This window comes from Myxocyprinus asiaticus, chromosome 44 (genome assembly GCF_019703515.2).
Source record: "Myxocyprinus asiaticus isolate MX2 ecotype Aquarium Trade chromosome 44, UBuf_Myxa_2, whole genome shotgun sequence".
NCBI lineage: Eukaryota > Metazoa > Chordata > Actinopteri > Cypriniformes > Catostomidae > Myxocyprinus > Myxocyprinus asiaticus.
The window spans coordinates 13734585-13754443 of NC_059387.1; the positions used below are offsets into that span (position 1 = coordinate 13734585).

General features: G+C 38.4%; 1 protein-coding gene across 3 annotated transcripts; it reads left to right on the top strand.

Annotated features, from left to right (window-relative positions):
* Nucleotides 1-2311: 2311 nt before the first annotated feature.
* LOC127434743 (leucine zipper transcription factor-like protein 1) lies at nucleotides 2312-19580 on the top strand. Of its 3 annotated transcripts, none has more exons than XM_051687694.1 (10): nucleotides 2312-2510; nucleotides 4312-4436; nucleotides 4592-4786; nucleotides 12756-12813; nucleotides 13041-13112; nucleotides 14452-14517; nucleotides 14799-14876; nucleotides 15243-15401; nucleotides 17733-17836; nucleotides 17945-19580. In XM_051687694.1, exons 1-10 carry the CDS (start codon nucleotides 2508-2510, stop codon nucleotides 17961-17963), a joined length of 879 nt encoding a protein of 292 aa, XP_051543654.1. In that variant the 5' UTR covers nucleotides 2312-2507; the 3' UTR covers nucleotides 17964-19580. The 3 variants fall into 3 exon arrangements, with proteins under 3 accessions (XP_051543654.1, XP_051543653.1, XP_051543656.1); XM_051687693.1 differs by having other exon boundaries at nucleotides 15225-15401; nucleotides 17945-19578; XM_051687696.1 differs by lacking the exons at nucleotides 17733-17836; nucleotides 17945-19580 and adding an exon at nucleotides 17053-17707 and having other exon boundaries at nucleotides 15225-15401.
* The last annotated feature ends 279 nt before the right edge of the window (nucleotides 19581-19859 follow it).

Genomic DNA, 19859 nt, shown 5'->3' on the forward strand with positions numbered 1-19859 from the left:
GAGTGATGGGAAATGGGACAGCAAGGGAAGTGGTCACGTTATGAAGCATCTGATCCAAGGGGCCTAGCATGTGCTGCCCATTATCCAAATTAAGTTAAGTCAGCAAGGATAACGGCTTGGGTTTTACGCTTTTCTGGTAGAATCCCAAAACAAAATAGACACTGACAACAGACTTGGCCTCCTAGACAGACTTAAAGGTCTATTAACTTTTATTCGGTTCACATTAGAGTCAAAGCAAATGTCAGTGGGACAGTTACAATAAAAGTACAGTAAAATTTTGTTCCTGCAGATAGTAATATTAACACTTACAGTGGAGTGAGTGTTTGAAATCCCTCAGTCAGTCTGAGGAGCTGGTGTCTCTTCAACAACTGAAGTGTGTGTTCAGAGCACACTATAGGTCCTACTGCCCTCAGTTCAAACCTTTTCAATATAGATACAGAAATAATGCATTGGCAGCACAGGTTAATAGCTGCTCATCACTGTTTCCTATGGGAAACAAAAAGTATCCCTTCCAGATGGCACTTGATGACAAAGAAATCAAAATTCACCATTAAGCTACATTCAGACTAGGCTACTTGATTTTTCATTGCTAACATTTGCTCACTAAAAGTATCATCTTTTAAATTAATACATTGCAAGGATTGGTGCCTGTCATACAAATAGAGATACACCCTCGTCGTCTCTAAAAATGATTACATAAAATGTCTAATTCCGTAATCACAAACAACTGTAATTGGTCCATACAGACCAGCGCTGAGAAAATCAACATGTACAATATGACAAATCCATCTGCATGCTACTTTAGCCACAGTCTGGACAAAGTCCCTTTCAAGGCAAGTCGGTCCACACAGCAGCAATCTTGTTTGGAATGCTTCCGGGCAGCTATTATCTATGGTTATGTCTAGAAGAAGGTAACCGCCCGGTTCCTTTAAATCTCACGAGAGCCGCATGCAACTGTTGTTCACACACTGTTTATTATGTTTATTTGGAGTTCTACAGAAACCCTACACCAACCCCTATAAACCTAACCCTAACCTTAACCCTACCACGAAATCTAATCCTAAAGTACAGCTTCTATGTACTTGAATGGGGAAACACCAAAATTTTCAAAATGGTTGGTTAAGATTACGATCAAATCACCTATCTCAAATCAGCAGTAAAATCTGTCAACAACTGTATCATAAATTGTGCTTCTTTAGCTCAGGTCTTGCTGAGAAAAAACAAAACAACAACAAAAAAACGTGCGTTCTCGAGTTAACTGACAGGCAATGCCTGTATTTAGAAAATGATTGACTCTTTTACCTGTAAGGCAGGACTTTTTTTCTACATCTGCCATCTTGGGTGTTCCAATTCCTCGCGTACAAGTGGTCCATCTCGGGCTAAACAATCTCTGGTCTGGAAAACACTTGACACCTGAATAATGACCCTTAAAGAGGTCATGACATGAGGAATGAACTTTTACTTGATTTTTTCGCATGTAACTGTTCATTGTCCTATAAAAACATACTGTACGTTTCAGAAATTAAAACTTCATCCTCACTGCAAAAAGAACATTTGGTAAAACCAAGCTGCCAAAATGACTTGTTCAAAAATTCCTCCACAGCAGTGAGCAGTGAGATGGCGAGGAGAGAGCAGGTCAGTCAAGAGCAAAGAGCCAATCATAATAGTGGGCGTTTACTGTCAGATCTTAAAGGAGAAGCAGCACCAAAACCGAGCATTTCTGACAGAGGGTCAGAATGAGGGTGGGAAATGATCATGTTTTGCAAATATATTACTGTTTATTGTGCACATTTTTTTTACTTATACTATAAGTGAACCTCAAGGAACATAATAAAATAATAAAAAATGCATGTCATGACCCCTTTAAAACTTTAATAAACATTTAATTCTGTGAATAGTTATAATTATATGAAGATTTTGATTAAATATGAAGATTTCTTTCTTTCTTTCTTTATTATTTATTCTTTATATTATATTAATATTTTTTAAAATATCCAATTGTTATTTAATGTATAATTTCACTATCAATTATTTAGTTTAATTATTTCTTATTTAATTCATATTGAATCATTAATGTTGAATATACTTTCATATTATTTAATATTTCATAAAAATATTATGTATTTAACATTTATTTACTTTAATTTATATGATGCATTATTTTAATAGTATTTCATTTTTTATTTCTTTATTTCTTTACTTTTCTGTTTCTGTTGAAGCAGGCGTTTGCAGAGCGCCATCTAGTGTCCGCTCTCTAAACTCTCTCTCCAGTGTGGTTAGTAACGCAGTGACGCTGTTCCGTTTCCAAGCGCAACCACAAGCACAACAGGGCTTTCTTCTCGCTAACTTACATTACATATCTTCCAGTCCTGAACATTATTGCCACCATTTTCTCTATTCAATGCCTTCTTATAACCAAGCCTTATGTTAACGCATACTATTTTATTCTAGAGTCGTTGATTTTCTCTTCTTTTCACGATACAACTCCTCCGCATCATCCTGCTGTAATGGTAAGTAGCTTAGCCAGCTAACATTAGCTGATCTGATAGAAAACTAGTGAATAAATCATGTGTGTGCGTGTGATTTGAGCAAGTTTACACAGATGCTTCATTTTTGAGCTATAAAAACTCTGTCTGATCACAAAAATAAGCGATTTAAGGAAGTGAAGAGAGTGAAGACAGACAGGAGATGGATGACACCACCAGGTTACAACGTAATCAGGCCATTAAAATCATTAAATGCAATGCGATTTCAATATAAAACAATACTGATAGGTTTTATTGCAATGTGTAGGTTGCAGGCAATATCAAGGTCTGTCTTAATGTTATAGGTAGTTTATAACCATCTCATTTCTGGATCATTTTTCACAACACATATTGTAATCTCTCCACTTTAATCGCATTATTAATGTAATTAATTTAAATTGTACTAAACACTGTATTAATAAGAGGTACTATATAGTCAACAATGAAAGTATTTTCTGTACTGAAATGAAAAATCAACAATTGATAATTTGGAATGGTTATTTGAGACAAATTTATGTATATAAATTTATACATATTGTCAACATATCTATCTATCTATCCATCCATCCATCCATCATACCCTGATCAGCCTCAACATTAAAACCACCTGCCTAATATTGTGTAGCAACCCCTCGTGCTGCCAAAACAGCGTCAACCCGCATCTCAGTAAAGCATTCTGAGATGCTATTCTTCTCACCACAATTGTACAGAGCATTTATCTGATTTACCGTAGACTTTGTCAGTTCGAACCAGTCTGGCCATTCTCCATTGACCTCTCTCATCAACAAGGCATTTCTGTCCACAGAACTGCCGCTCACTGGATGTTTATTTTTTTTTTTTTGGCACCATTCTGAGTAAATTCTTGAGACTGTTGTGCATGAAAATCCCAGGAGATCAGCAGTTACAGAAATACTCATACCAGCCCATCTGCACCAACAATCATCCACGCAATTCAGCCATTCGTGTGCCAGCAGTGCATGCATAAAATCATTCAGATACGGGTCAGGAGCTTCAGTTAATGTTCACATCAACCATCAGAATGGGGAAAAAATGTGATCTCAGTGATTTTGATCATGGCATGATTGTTGGTGCCAGATGGTCATGGCCAGCCCAATCTCCAGACCTGAACCCCATTGAATGTGATCAAGAGGAAGATGGATGGCCACAAGCCATCAAACAAAGCCAAGCTGCTTGAATTTTTGTGCCCTGAGTGGCATAAAGTCACCCAACAGCAATGTGAAAGACTGGAAGAGAGCATGTCAAGACGCATGAAAACTGTGATTAGAAATCATGGTTATTCAACCAAATATTGATTTCTGAACTCTTCCTAAGTTAAAACATTAGTATTGTGTTGTTTAAAAATGACTATGAACTTGTTTTCTTTTCATTATTCGAGGTCTGAAAACACTGCATCTTTTTTGTTATTTTAACCAGTTGTCATTTTCTGCAAATAAATGCTCTAAATGACAATATTTTTATTTGGAATTGGGGAGAAATGTTGTCAGTTCTTTATAGAATAAAACAAAAATTTTCATTTTACTCAAACACATATAAATATACATAAATAGTAAATCCAGAGAATTTTGCAGTGGTCTCATAATTTTTTCCAGAGCTGTATATATATATATATATATGTGATTTTTCAATAGCACTTAATTCTAGGGTTGCCTTCTTTCATCCAGAAGAAGGCGCTGTTTCTTTACTGTAAGTTTTGTGGTAAAGAGCGCAAACTTGCCTGTGAAACCCAGTTTGCCATTGAATGAACTCTCTGTGCTATCTTCCATAGGCTGATTTGGGGTTTAATGAGCACCATCAGAATGAGGTGATAAACTACATGCGCTTTGCCCGCTCTAAACGGGCGCTGAGACTGAAGACCATCGACTCCTGTTTCCAAGACTTGAAGGACAGCAGGTGAGAGGCTGCAGAAAGATGTCAAACATCCCCATATCCTGTAATTTAGATATGTTTTCCTATCCCTTTTGGGTAGTTTTAGCAGTTACCCTCTGTTAGTTTCTGAAATGTTTTTCTTGGCCCTTATATTTTTTCTGTCTTTGTCCGTGTTAAAGGCTCATTGAGGAGACATACACGGTGGATGAGGTGTCTGACATGCTGGATGGACTGCAGGTTCTGGTGCGTGGAGAGGTGGAGATGGAACTCATAAACACTGCTCACACTAACGTGCTGCTGCTGCGACAGCTCTTTTCCCAGGCAGAGAAATTCTACCTGAGACTGCAGACAGACATCTCTGAGCTGGAGAACAGGTGAGGAGGAGGAACAAGGGAAATGGAAGGGTTAAGTGTGAGAGAGATAATGGTTTGAGAAGTTTAAGGGCCCTATTTTAAGAGTGCTAGCGTTTAGGGCAGCACTATGCCATAAGTCAGTGTCAGTGGGCATGGCCATGAAATTTAGTTTTTTCGTGCAAGCATGCGCTAAGTCCGTGCGCAAGTAGGTTTGGCGAAATCGCATGTGCAAATGAGCTGGATTAAGTGCAATATAATTCTGAGGTTTTCTCCGATTATTATTCCACCATCTGTGTTCTATTATATAGTTCATTCCATCAATCACTAGTGATATAAACCAAGACAGCACATTCAAAAGCAGTTGGTAGTGTAAATGAACTGTATGCAATGAATTAGAAGAATTAAAAATTACATTCTTTTGTGCATTAACTGCGTCCTTGATGATTTTCAGGCATATTTCTATGACAGTGACCTGCTCATTTTATATGCATGGAAAATATTAATCTCGTCAGAATTTGGATGTAGGCTCTGTTAAATTACAGAGAATATAAGTATTATTAATAATTTTCATATACTGACACACAAATCATGGCTAGTATTAACAGTGATTGGGGGACTGGGTAGCTCAGTGAGTGTTGATGCTGACTACCACCCCTGGAGTCACGAGTTCGAATACAGGGTGTGCTGAGTGACTCCAGCCAGGTCTCCTAAGCAACCAAATTGGCCCGGTTGCTAGGGAGGGTAGAGTCACATGGGATAACCTCCTCGTGGTCACGATTAGTGGTTCTCGCTCTCAATGGGGCGCGTGGTAATTTGTGCGCGGATCGTGGAGAGTAGCATGAGCCTCCACATGCTGTGAGTCTCCGCGGTGTCATGCACAGCGAGCCACGTGATAAAATGCGTGGATTGACGGTCTCAGAAGCGGAGGCAACTGAGACTTGTCCTCCGCCACCCGGACTGAGGTGAGTAACCGCACCACCACGAGGACCTACTAAGTAGTGGGAATTGGGCATTCCAAATTGGGAGAAAAGGGGATAAAAAAATATTAAAAAAAAAACAAAAAAACAGTGGTTGTATTGGCATGCACTTCACTTCTACTGGTCGATTTTGATTTTGAAAAATGACTAATTTATTGAAACTTTTTTTTTACCAAAAATATTTCTAAATTGAAATTACACTTCAAACGATACGAACATATAATCAAAATAACGAAGTGGTAAAAAAAATCATAGCCTACAAATTCCAAACATATTACTCTCTCCAACTTCTTCCACCGGCCCATTTTGCAGTGACTTAAAAATTACTACGACAACAGGTGGAAAATACCTTTAGGCTTACAAATTAGACCATAAATACAATTGTAAATTGAAACATAATAATAATAATTGAAAAATAAATTATAACATATAGATAGTTTAACACAAATCTCATAAATTTTTGTTTCATATAAGACAGCTACAGCTTTGATTGTCAGGGACATAATTTGATGTTCCACTATATTTTCAGAGTTTGTACATTAACTTTATTACCACCTGCTGGTGGAATCTCCAAACTGCAAATGCAGAAACTTGAGTTTAAACTTTGCACTGAGATAAGATGTGATTTTCAAACATCTTAGCACAACAACCTATTTCTTAGGAAAACAGCAAATTGCGCTTTGCGTCACTTCATTACTATACAGTACACCCACAATAGCGCAAACACCCACACCCATTGCACTTTGCGCTGGCATGAAAATTGCTATTAAATTTAGCGCTCTCACGGAAATTTTATAAGACGTTGTGCACGGCAACTTACAAACGAGGAACATCACAAGCAATTTTGCAATTGAGTTTGACAATCTATCTGAAGCAGATCTGTCGTTCACACAGAATACTTTCTTGTATTCCTCTATTTTTTAATTCTTGGTCCATAGACACGTTTCGGATGGACGCCTTTGGAGTGTCTCACTTTGGTTGTGTTGCGTCTCACTGGTTTCAGCATCTTGTGCCATAAATGCCATATTTATAAGCAGCTCTGTCAAGTTAAAAGTAGTTTGATACTTCTTGTTGAATTTTGTGACCCCTGCAATCTGATGCACACCATCCAGCTGTCGTGTATTAGGGATGGGCCTTTTCTAGTAATTTTGTGGTCGAGTACTCTAACCCACAAAAAAATTATAATTTGTTTTATTCACCCAAGTTACCAAGAACAGTTTCATTCATTTACAGTACTTAAATAATGATCTTTTTTTGCACCAAAAGTGTCTTCGCTTTAGAAGACATTAATTTAACCACTGAAGTCGTATCGATGACGTTTATGATGACTGTCTGTGATTTTTGACCTTCAGAAGAGAAATCGCCATTCACTTGCACTTTAAGGACCTACTGAGCTAAGACATTTTTCTATTTTTCTTCAAATGTGTTCTGGTGAAGAAAGAAATTCATACACACCTGGGATATCATGAGGTTGAGTAAATGAGAGAAGTTAAATTTTTGAGTGAACTACCCCTTTAATAGAAGTGGCCCGTCTCTGCTAAATCTAATAAGCTTCTGAGTTTCTTGTACTGCTTCACATTTTCATTCCACCTTAAAAGCAAATCGTCGTCCATTGGATTGCATGACTCTAACAAGAACTGAAAACCAACAGAGTAGAATTCAATAAGAATCAAAATATTACAAGTATTGTTACACTTGGCTTTGCTTGAAGGTACAGACACCATCTTATCTCCTTCTCTCATCCAATAACTCGACGACACACATCCACAGTGCCCCGCAGTGGACTCAGTTGTAACTGAAGGAAAGAACAATAAAGAGGTCTGCGCGGGACTGTTTTTCCTTCCCGTACCCACCCACTCCCACAGAATTTTGCTTTATGTTCACTGCTCTCTGCCCCTAGTGATTTTTATCCTGACCGCTCCTGTTACCTCAACCCTGCATTCGTTTTCCACATTGGGCAAAAGCCATACAAATATTCAACAAATGTACTCAAAGAACATTTATTTTTCTGTTATTGTTATTATCGGATGATGTGTGACATGATGCCCATCTGACTTGCCTGAGGTTGCTTTCTTAACTCTAAATTGACCGTTTTCCTGTCTGAGTTTCACATCCTTTGATGGCAGTGTGTCCACGTTTAGCTCTGCCATTCTTCTAAAGCCCTGTTAATTACCTGCAAAGCCTGCTCTAAATATTGAATAATTTGATGCATGTATGTGCACATTTTTAGATTGCATTTTCTGTTTATTGTTATCAAAAATAAATTAGTTGTAAAATAAAATAATAATTAATGTTTTTTTGCATTCAGGCTATTCTTTGACCATCAGCTCCCATCCACAACTCATGGACGTATACTCTCTCATTGCGAATAGACCTATAGTTTGCAAAACTGACACCTTGTTGCACTATACTATAAGAAATAAGCTGTAAAGGATGGTTGGTTGAGTTTATGGTTCAGCATACAGTATTTTAAAGGTGTGGGCTTAATTTTAAGGCATATAGAAAGTTTCAGACAGCTACAACAAGGTGTTCTACCTGCGACTGCAGTCTGAAGAAGAGGTAAGAGAGAGCAAGAGGCACGAAATGGAAGCAGTGGGGAAAAGAATCGAGCAGAAGGATTTGACTGGATTTGATAAACAGGTATGGTGGAATGATTGTAGAAGTGAGTTTATTGGGTTGAAAAGTTTCCAGGTGCCACCGTGGACTGACTTTGCAGGGCTAGAGGAAGGGTTTGCTGAATTTCAATGTGTAGCTCATATTTAGAGGAATGGACCAGGGAAGGAGGAAGTTTAGTAGAGAAATTCAGCTCAGAACTGCATACTGATGAATTAGATCTGCAGACACAGAGGGACAGAGAGATGTTGTTGTTGAGGCACTTCAATATCGTGGTCCTTTCCAAAATCATCTGGTACTAGGCTGGTAACAGGGTGGATACAGGTTGGGAACTGATGAATAAATAACAGTATTTACACAGTTAACTGACCTTTGACAAAATGTTCTTGATGTTGTAGCCTAATCAATTAATTGTACTAACAACCAGCCCAAATTTTCATAATTTTGGGGAACTTACGATGAGGAATTAGAGACAGAGTGCTTAATTTCACTCATGTTATATTTGTGAGGCAGGATCTGTCACTAAATTTGACCCATGCCCCCTCCGCTCCACTGTCAGAGTCAAAGCCACATCCTTACCACTGCTCTGCTCTGACCTCATGCAAAAAGGTCAACTAAATGTCACACTTTCACTGTCAAAGCAGTCTTTGTTGATTTTGAAGGAATTTGAGAGTTGAGCAGGTGACATCACTCTAGAACATCTGTAACTCCACAGTGATCTTAGAATTTTTGATTGAAGCATAGCAAGTTTATTGCATAATTATCATGGGTTTGGTATTCATACATACTCAAACTGGGGCAATTGGTAATTATGTCAGTATTTTACTTACTATAAAGATTGGAATCTGTTTAATAGATACCCAAAATAGCCATTCAAAGGGTAGTTCACCAAAAAATTAAAATTCTGTCATTTACTCTTTTTTTCCGTGGAACACAAATGGAGTTGTTAGGCTGTAAGGCTGTGGAATATTCATAGATTTGAAATAAAAATGCACATTCAAATGCAAAAACTGTGCTTTTGAATTTAAGATGTGTGCAAAGCACTGGCGATGACTTAGTGGAGGTCTTTGTGCATTGCGTCTTGCACTCTTATCAGCCTCTTGTAGCACATGAGGCCGTTTACACAGAACTGGTTTTGTGTCCATCTGTACTCCTTTCCAATTGTTTTTATATGTAAACGTGCTAGATGGACGCCTTTGAACGTTGCTCCATGTCCAGCCGTTTTTTCAGCATCTCACACAGGAGTACCGCGTGTTAAAAGAATGTCCACTTTTAAAAGGTTTTTGCATTTAGAATGACACCTGAGCAGTGCATTTTAAAACGTTGTGTCAAGTTCAGTATTTCAGTATTGAATAGCGCTTATCAAGATCCCAGGTTCTGTTTGAACAGTTCCTATTGTCCCATGGGCCGATACACCATGCCTGAACTGACACAGAACATCACTGAACATCACAAACTGAGCTGAGATGCAATCACACATATAAACACAGTTTACTGAAACATGTTGCTTTTGCAGAGCGTGTGTTTGCGGCTAAGGGTGTTTCATCTCCATTACATACTTAGCCTCAAATAAACATCTGTGTGTTTGTGTATGCTGCCCCCCCCACCCCCCCCCCCCCACACACAGTAGCATACACACACACACAGGGAAACGCCCATATCCACACATCCTATGTGTTAGCCGCAACCTTATCAGATCACACTAACGACCAGCCCAAATTTTCATAATTTTGGGGAACTTACAATGAGGAATTAGAGGCAGAGTGATTCATTTTACTCATGATGTTATATTTGTGAGGCAGGATCTGTCACTATATTTGACCAATGCCCCCTCCACTCAGTATCGAATAGCGCATATCAAGATCCCAGGTTCTGTTTGAACAATTCCTGTTGCAGCAGTGGGCTCAAATACATGCCGTTATTGTGGTGAGGCAGAGTCAGAGCCACAACTGAGTTTAGCTGAATGCCACTACAACCCATGGCCATGTCCCCCTAGATTTTCTTGGTGCCCCCCTGAAACTTCTAATGGCCCCATCGGACCAACAGTGAAACACAATCAAGTGGGACCCACCTAAGTGAAATTATCAAGTAGGAGTACCCCCCCCCAAATCCGACAAAGAGATAAACAGCTGCCCACCCTAAAGATCAAAATCGAAAGATCACATCCTAGTACCGCCCCTGCAACTACTAGGAAATATTACTACCATTCATACAACTGTAATGAATGGTACCGCCAAGGACAGATTAAGAACCGAGAGGCCCATGGGCCGATACACCATGGAGGGCCCCATGCCCAATGTCTCATGACGCTTAGCAGAGTGAGTAGGGTTTTTCAAATAAACAGAAGGAAAGTTTGGAAAACCTTGTTGTCATTATCACAGCGAAAAACATAAGCAATGTCTTACATGACCAATTAGGCATATATATACTTTTGAATTATGAACCGAAGAAAGATCATGCCTTATTAAGGCCTACTTTTGCTTTTTCATTAAATTTTAATGCATGCAGTACTTAAACATTTTAAATTCCTCCATAGATTCTGTGTTGCATGAATTCTGTCGCTTATACGGTACACAGTAAAAAATGAATTTAAACCGCAAAGGTTAATGGTACCTTATCTTTGTGTTTGAAAGCATTGTGTAAATCAGTGGCTGTTCTCTGTAGTCCTTCAAATAAACAAGCTGTGCCTGTGATATGCAAATTCCCTGAGCGCGCACTCAAGTGCCTGTGCTTGCACTGCTGTAGTCTGAAATAAAAGGCTTTCCACATAAGGCTGACATTTCACTTTTATTGAATGGGGAAAAAAATGCAATGAAAATCAATGGTGATTGAAGCTAACATACTGCCTAACATCTCCTTTTGTGTTCCACACAGATTTTGAACATGAGAAACAGTAGATGATTCTAAAATATGTATTTTTTTAATTTTTGGGTGAACTGTTCCTTTAAATTATCTATTGTAGTATATGTAGTGGCCGAACATCATGAACTTCATTTGACATTTTATTTACAGTTGACAGAAAGCACAACACTGAATATCACAAACTGAGCTGAGATGCAATCACACATGTAAACACAGTTTACTGAAACATGTTGCTTTTGCAGAGTGTGTGTTTGCGGCTAAGTGTGTTTCATCTCCATTACATAACTAGCCTCAAATAAACATCTGTGTGTTTGTGTATTCCACCCCCCCTCCCAAGTACATCAGGGATGGGCCTCACACACATTGGCTTACACACACACAGGGAAAACACCCATATCTGCACGTCCTAAGTGTTAGCCGCAACCTTATCAGACCACACGTATAGCCAGCTGGTGGAGAGATGTTTTGGCTACCACAAACTGTTTTCACAAGGAGAAGGAGAGGCTTTATTTTTCCTCTTAGAACCATGTAACTGACATGTATATTTGTTCTTACTCTCTCATTCTCTTCTGACTCCACCTACAACTGAGAATCAGAGCAGGTGCACCTGCTTTTGTGTCAGAGATGTTTCTTTTGTGTGGCTTTGAGATACGGTTACATAAACTATGACTGCCAATGGTTAGATGCTCTCTGTGCGAGATGTGCGACATATATTCATGAAAATTTCTCATGCATTTAAAGGGGCCATGTTATAAATTTTTTCATTATTTAATTTTCCTCAAATGCCACTTATAAAACCATAAAATTGTCATAATTCTGTTCTTACGACCATTTTTCATCATCTTTTTGACCTCTAGAATTAAACAGGCCTTTTTTGCTGCTGTGGCGTCTGTGTAAACACCCTCTTCTCGTGTGAAATGAGATACAGAGCTTTGCTGTGTACAATATACCATCCTTTTTGCAACACTTGCATTATGTTGTGACAGATGCATAAAAAATCTGTGCTGAAATGTGTAGCACAAAATAGTCGGACTGAAACGATTGTTAGAAAAACTTTGTAAAAAAACAGCCACACTTTTCTAATGCGGAGATCCTTAAAAAAGATATGCAGAGCGGTAGGTGCTACACGCAGCCAGGAACAGTGGCAGGACTGATAGACTTTCTCAATGTTTACTCTTATCTTTAGTGCATCTGGTGTCATCATCACCCATTAGGTGTTGTTAATGAGGAATTGTGGGCGGTTATGTTTGTTCATGTGTTCAGATGTATTCATCTGTCCAATGTCAGACGTTGTAAGAAAGTATGGAACTGTTTTTTCAGCTTAGTATCGATAATGTTTTGAACAAAATATGAAAGTTTTTTTCATATTACAACGAACTTGAAAGATAAGGGAAATTTGATTCTTCGAAATTTGATGATATGACCCCTTTACAGTATATAAGATAACTCTCATCTATCTTGTTGGAATCATAGTGAATCTCTACATTTCTATTCTCTCATTGCATGATTCTAAACCTGTTTTTCTTTCATCTTATTAGAGAGTTACTAGAACAAGTTGCTGAGTTTGAGAAGACTGATTTCAAACCTAACAGCAAGGTGAGCTCATTTCAGGTCCGGAAAGGACATATATCGGTCTGTAAAATGCGTAGTGATTGAGTTGCTTTTTGACACTAGATATACAAAAACATATAACACCTGCTGCCTGCACAAACTCCTACATGCCTACACATTTTGTAGGTTAAAGTGTGACAGGCCTTCTTTCATTGTAGCTTATTGTTATGTCCTTGTAGGCTAACTTGAGCATCTGTTTTATGTGCTTTCAGGTAAATCAGGAATCCAATAAGCCAAAATTAGCACCACTGAATGAAGGAGGTGTGTCTGAACTGCTCCAGAAGGTAAACGTGACAATTAGTTTAAACTAAATTTGATACATACTGTATGTATAACGTGACAATTCATATGATCTATAAGCAGGGTTCCCACAGTCATGAAAAACCTGGAAATATCTGTGCATTTTAAAATTGTGATTTCCAGGCCTGGAAAAGTCAAGTTTTCCAATGCTAATAAAAAACAAAACAAAAACTTCTACTAATTATTGCTTGTATGTAGAGTAAGGGGCCATTCAGAATGAACGTGTTAAACCCAAAATATACTTCGGTTCTGGCGCGAACGCTTAGTGTATGTGTACAGTCTAACACCAGCCTTTTAAGGTTACATACACAGACGGTTGCCGCATGCGTGCTACTACTGCTATGAGATACTGGACTATTTCTCTTGAGGAGTTTAGACCCATAAAGATGCTTTATTGTCCTTCAGACTCGAGTTATACAAATGCCGGTATCTCCTGACCTCCTCACACACACGCTCTTGACGTGCACATCCACTGTTGTTGTTTCTACCTTCAGTCTCCTGTTGTTTTGCGGTGGTTACATCTTCTAGCGCTTCTTCGTGACAGCAACGGCTCAATTGTGAGTGGTGCCACCTTGTGGACCCATTAATTAATGCAAATAATTCCAGGCGCATGTGCATTCTGCGCATTCAGAGTATGCATGGTTAGGAAAATCTGACTGCACGGGTTCAGTGCTCGAGCACTATGCTGATGACGAAATTTGCATAAGGCGTCCTATACGTGGACGCTCAGCATTCTTATACTTATAAGTACACTTTATGGTATATATAGAAGTAAACTTTGGGCATTAGACGCAGCTCATAAATAGAACAGAACACAGGTGTCTTGAGGTGTGTTTTTTTTTAAAGTTGATGTTCTTTTTAACCTGACGCAACGTCTAAAAAACTCAGTGCTGCTGTGCAAGAAGTTGAAAAAAAAATAGCTTGACACGGCGCAACGTTCAAAGATGTCTGCCTAGAACATGTTTACATAAAAAAACTAATAAAAAACAATGCAGACGGATGGAAAAAATGCATTTGGAGAGAAAATTCGGCCACTAAAATGTGCTCACAAGCGAATCGTCAGAATGGCTCACAAATCAATCTGAATCGTTCATTAGCCAATTTGTGTGAATCTAAATGATTTTTGAAATTCTCTTTTCTCTATCAGAAATGCTCGGAAAGGTCATGGAAAATCATGGAATTCCATTGGTCAAAAAATGGTGGGAACCCTGTATAACTGATCAGTTATGTTCACCAACCCACAAATCAGATATGGACGCATGTACTGTATATCAGTACAACTAACAGTGATGGTCATTTCGACTTTTCATTTCATGTTTTCAGGAGATTTCTAGACTTCAGGAGGAGAAAGATAAATTGAAATCTAGACTACGAACTTTGGAATCCCAGGTGAAAAGAACTGACATTTATTCATTTAGCAGACGCTTATATCCAAGCAAATTACAAATAAAGAAGAACTAAGCGACTTAAGGCGTCTTTACACAGCCAAGTTAATCCTGCTCTGAGCTGCATTAAACAGTCTGTGTAAATGCATTTAAATGCCAGTTTAAATGCAGCTTCTGTGCCACCTTGGAAGTGTAAAGATTTAAGGCTGTAGAAAATACATTTGTAGACATTATTCATGGTAGAGTTTGATTATATTTAATGCCTTTATCACGGTTGTATTCTAGGCCATGAGTGCTCTAGATGACAAGTCCAAAGCAGAAAGGGCCTTGAAAGACCTTCAGAAGAACCAAGGAGATCAGCAGGTATCAAATTTATCACATGGTGACTGGGAATTTGAAACTTGCCTGTTTACCACCATGAAGCTTGTTTTTGTTTGCGTTGCTCTCGTTTTAGACTGGGTTTGTCCCTTTGTCAATCACCTAACTTAAAAAAACGTCAAGACTTTTTGTGACTTCTCATATTCTGCTTGAGGTTTCATTTCTGACCATTTCCTTTATTACTTTCTGTTTGGCTTCGTGGAAACTATGTGGTATGTGCTGTTTTATTTTTTTAGATCTGCATGGCCAAATGGACAGTGTTGAATGTCCTGTCAAGTTTACATGCTGCCGCGCGATGGCAAAATGTTCACAGCCTCTTTTTGTCTTTGTCAGTCTGCAACGCGCGCTCAGGAGATTGCTAATCTGGAAGATACAGTAGCAGCGATGCAGGCTGACTTCGAGAAGACTCTGAATGCCAACGTTGCTTCTCAGAAAGACCTGCAAGATAACCTGGTATCTGCTAAACATGACCTGCTCCGTGTCCAAGAGCAACTTTCCCTGGCTGAGAAGGTACTGAAGATGGAATAGACCATTCTTTAACCTGTTATACACTGTAGGGCTTTACTGGTTGTTTAGATCAGTGTTACTATCAGAAATAATTAATAATTATTTCTGTAGTTATTAATTAATATTTAAATTAATCAATTGAATCTAACTCATTAAAACCTCATATGGGGCTCCAGTAAATGTAGTGTGCTATGTTTAGGAGCAAGTTTGGTTATTAGCAGTAATTAATAATTATCAGAGATAATTATTAATTATTAAAATCAATAGAACATTGATGAGAATCAATGTTAGCTTTTTTTAATCCTTTTAAAATCAACAATTATCAAAGATAATCGTTAATTGTTAACAACGATGAAACATTCATTAAAATTAACACTAGCTTATTGATCATTCAAATTCAACAACCATCAAAGATAATTATCAATTATCAAAAATCAGTAGAATATTAATAAGGATTAACATTGATGGGGCACCACCCTGGAATCAGGGACTAATAACCAAATAGTAAAACAGTCTCTATATTAGATTGTTTTCTTAGGAAAATCGACATCCGAAGAATATCAATTTTCGGGAAAAAAAAACAATGAATGAAGGTTTGAATCCGAGCACTGACATCCCGTCAGCATGACACAGACGTATGCAAAACAAACCAAAACACTTCTCTTTGAAATATAACAAAGTTTATTTATGCAGTAATATCAATTAATAATTAATACAATGCAGTCAATAAACTTCCGACTTACAACTACAAACGTATGTCACGCAGTGATATGATTAGATATGGAAATAAAATAATCCTATAACACATAAGGTGTGTGTGTGACAGTGTGTGTGTGTGTGTGTGTGTGTGTGTAAGGAGGGACACGCACAAAGTGGCAGACATGACTCTCGTGGAGAGTATGTCACGTGAGACTTCCGGCCAGGGAATCTGACCGCGAATTGAGCGGAGATGGCGTCTACCAGTTACCGCGTGTATCCGCTTGTACGGTAGCTTAGGGACAAAGCTGGGCTTTAGCACTTAAGCTATCTACGAGCCAAAAATGTGTGCCAGAATGTTTGTGAGGGGTCGCGTGCGTGTATGTGTGCGTGTGTGGTTAGTACGAGAAAGAGAAGTGACGGCCCTAAAGCCGATTTCGCGATCGTGGGAGAGAGAGCAGCCATTAGTTCATCGCTCAGAGACGTGGTGGACGGCTCGTAAACAGTCCCGCGTTATTTGACTCTTTAATGGATGAACTCAGTTGCTGTCTCACCCGCGATGGCGAAATTGCACAACAATCCAATTTGGTTGGACCACAATACAGCAAAACAAATTTGTGATAATTAATACCCTGAGTATTAATAATGAGGGGACATGGCGGTCCGTAAACTGTACAAGCAAAAACCTTGAAACACAAGAATAACACACTATAATATTCTATCTCTGCCCAGACATAAACCTCTTACTTGAATCGCATGAGGACACAGGTAGAATGTGTTTTCCTCCATCCTTTAACTCTGACCCGGTTCCTTGAGGCTCGTGTGATGACGGGAGGCCGTTTCCTCGCTCTGTCGGCGGGCGGTATGGCTGTTGATTCTCGGCGGGCTGGCGGAGAACTCAGAAATGTCGACTTGATTGAAGATGGAAGAAAAATCTTTAATCTCTTCACTTCTGTAGGCCAACAGATGAAGATGCGAATTGCTCGGCGGTCTCCTTCGGATCCGTTAGAGTGTTCGGTGGAACACAGAGTAATCTCAACTTGTCCAGCGAGATGGAGATTGTATGGCCACAGTTTCAAGTCGGATGTTACTTCCTTGTGCCACGAGGTTGCACCTGAGAGCAGCGATAAACTACGTCTATACTCGGTGAACAATGTCGCTGGAAGCAAATCCCGAAAGCATTTCAGAGGTATTTCAACTCCTGATGATGTCATGTTTGAGGGACGTTCTGTTGTGTGCCTCATCCAATAGGAGTTGAGAGTTCGATCCTTTAGTGAGCAAGGCTTCATGGGATTTGCAGTCTGTTTTGGACTCCCTTTGTTTGATTTTGGCGTGATTTTTAGCAGTAAGATTTACGACTTGGAATGTGGGGGCTTGAGTTAGGTTTTTACGACTGTATTAGGCCTGCCTTTGTCTTCTATCTGAATAAATGAGGCCCAACAACACGCAGCTCAAGTGCAATGGGACACATTATTTCCCAGCTTTAAATAAATGGACACCCAATAGTGAACTTACAAGATGCAAGTCAAACGTTTTGTGTCTTTAAATCATTTAAGGTATCTGTTTATACATCTGTGAAGCTCAATGTGTTGGATCAACCGTATCATGTTTCTTGCATGGTTATGTTTGTCCTTTAAGGAAATGGAGAAGAAATTTCAGCAGACCGCTGCTTATCGTAACATGAAGGAGATTCTCACTAAAAAGAATGATCAGATTAAAGAACTGAGAAAGAGATTACAGAGGTACACTTTTAGTTGGCATGTTACATCATTGAACTCGTGTAAAATGTCATCATAAAAATGTCATTTGCCAAGTTTATTGTAATTTATTGCATTATATTTTCTTTTCAGGTATGAATCGGATGAGTGATTGTTTAACCTACAGGACACACATTCAGAGGTCCACAAAGAGACTTTTAGTGGATACTGAAGGAAGTAAAGTCATTTTTGGCCTAGAAAGCTATACATTAAAAAAAACCCAGCAAGGGACCAAATTATGAGTAACAAGAAGGAGAAGAAGGGATTTTGTCATTTCTCATCAGTGAGACCAACATCTGACATACAGTATCACCAACACCTTGCTGTATAATTTAGTAGTTTACTGTGCTTTAGAGATATAATTCAGACATGACACTACAATTGCTTATTTCTCATTCACTTCAGTGTCTGCAGCTGGTTGCCAGAGAGGCACTTTATACAAGTTCCTTCTTGTTTTTGCACAGGAATATTGTGTTTTCTTTGCTGAAAAAGAAATGTAATGCCCAATGCTTGGTTCCTATTACTCAGAGAAGAATTTATCCTTGACACTTTTGATTGTTTCTGGGTATGACACACCTTTTCTCTTTGTTTCAGATAATAACACATCTGTGCATCTTTTTCATTTTTTTCTGTTTTTTATGCATAAGTTATTCTACTAGAAAGTTTAGCTGCAACAGCTAGAATAACCTAAAGAGTTTGAAAAAATTGTAGATGACAACATTCCAAAGGAAATATCTGTGAAGCTGCATATTATGCATTATAAAGGTATTCTTAAATAGTTCACCCAAAAATTAAAATTCTCTCATCATTTACTCACCCTCATGCCATCTTTCTTTCTTTTGAATTGTGGGGCGGGGAGTTGTTGGACGGGGACAACTGGGCAACTGTCCATGTGTGTGTGTTACATGGCATGAAGAATAGTTTTATAATACATAATATACACAGAAAACCTGAAAAACACATACAGTAGAAAGTGTTACTGAAATATCTGTGGCAGAATTTTGAAGAGTTTTGTATGTCAATGTCAATGGTTTTGTAAATGTTTTATTTGTTTGACTATAGTTGGATACTGATTGACTGTACTGTGCTATTAGTTATGTTGACCCTCTGAATAATCCTTAATTTTTGTTTGAGGAATACTTTTATTCCCATTCTGGCTCACAACACTGGGGTACCAGTCCACAACCTTTCATTATTATTATTATTATTATTATTATTATTTTGCTGTTCTTTTCATTTGGCTTTGAATGTTTTGAAATACCTTGTAAAATCGGAGTTCAGTGTCACAGGCTATACTGAATTCTCTTTGAAAAGCTGAAAAGTATCTACATTTCAACACTAAAAGACCAATTACACTCAGCTGCAGTCTTCACAACAGTGGAGACACCAGTGCTTAAAATGTTTCCTGAATTGCACATTCATTGTATATTTTTATGCTATTCACAGTATATTTTTGTAAGACCTGCATCCTTTCCCCAATCAGAAATGATTGCTTGAACAACTCTAGGAGTGATATGACTCTACCTCTGGTAGGGGTCTTTTATTGTGTGTAACCTTTATAGTGCTGTAATATTAGTGTGAAAGTGCAATTGTTCACAAATGAGCTCATAAAGTCAGCTTTTGCAGCACTCATGGTCTGATTTAGGTTTTATTTCTTTGCCAATTGCTGCTAAAACGACTATCCTAGGTCCTTTTGTAACTATTAAATCTAATCACAGTTATTTGATCTCTTATTATTGTGCACCTTAAATGCAGAGATTATTTAGCCTGAGAGGGACCACTTGTATTAAAATAATGGCAGAAACTGGAATGGCCAATATGGTGGATGGAGAAAAGAAAGTCTCGCCTTACAGGTAAAAGAGCCAGTCATCTTTTAGAACGTGCTCACGTCTTTCAAACTCGAGGGCGTGCATGCACATCAACTGGACCATCCTGAAAAATAGCAATTTTTTAAAATAATCTAAGATAAAGAAGCACAATTTATGATACCAATGTTGTCAGATTTTAC

Excerpts from the sequence above, each read along its gene's own strand:
- LOC127434743 (XM_051687693.1), top strand. Across the intron at positions 4,787-12,755 it reads ATCTCTGAGCTGGAGAACAG|AGAGTTACTAGAACAAGTTG; the intron begins GTGAGGAGGAGG and ends TCATCTTATTAG. Across the intron at positions 15,402-17,732 it reads AACTTTCCCTGGCTGAGAAG|GAAATGGAGAAGAAATTTCA; the intron begins GTACTGAAGATG and ends TTGTCCTTTAAG.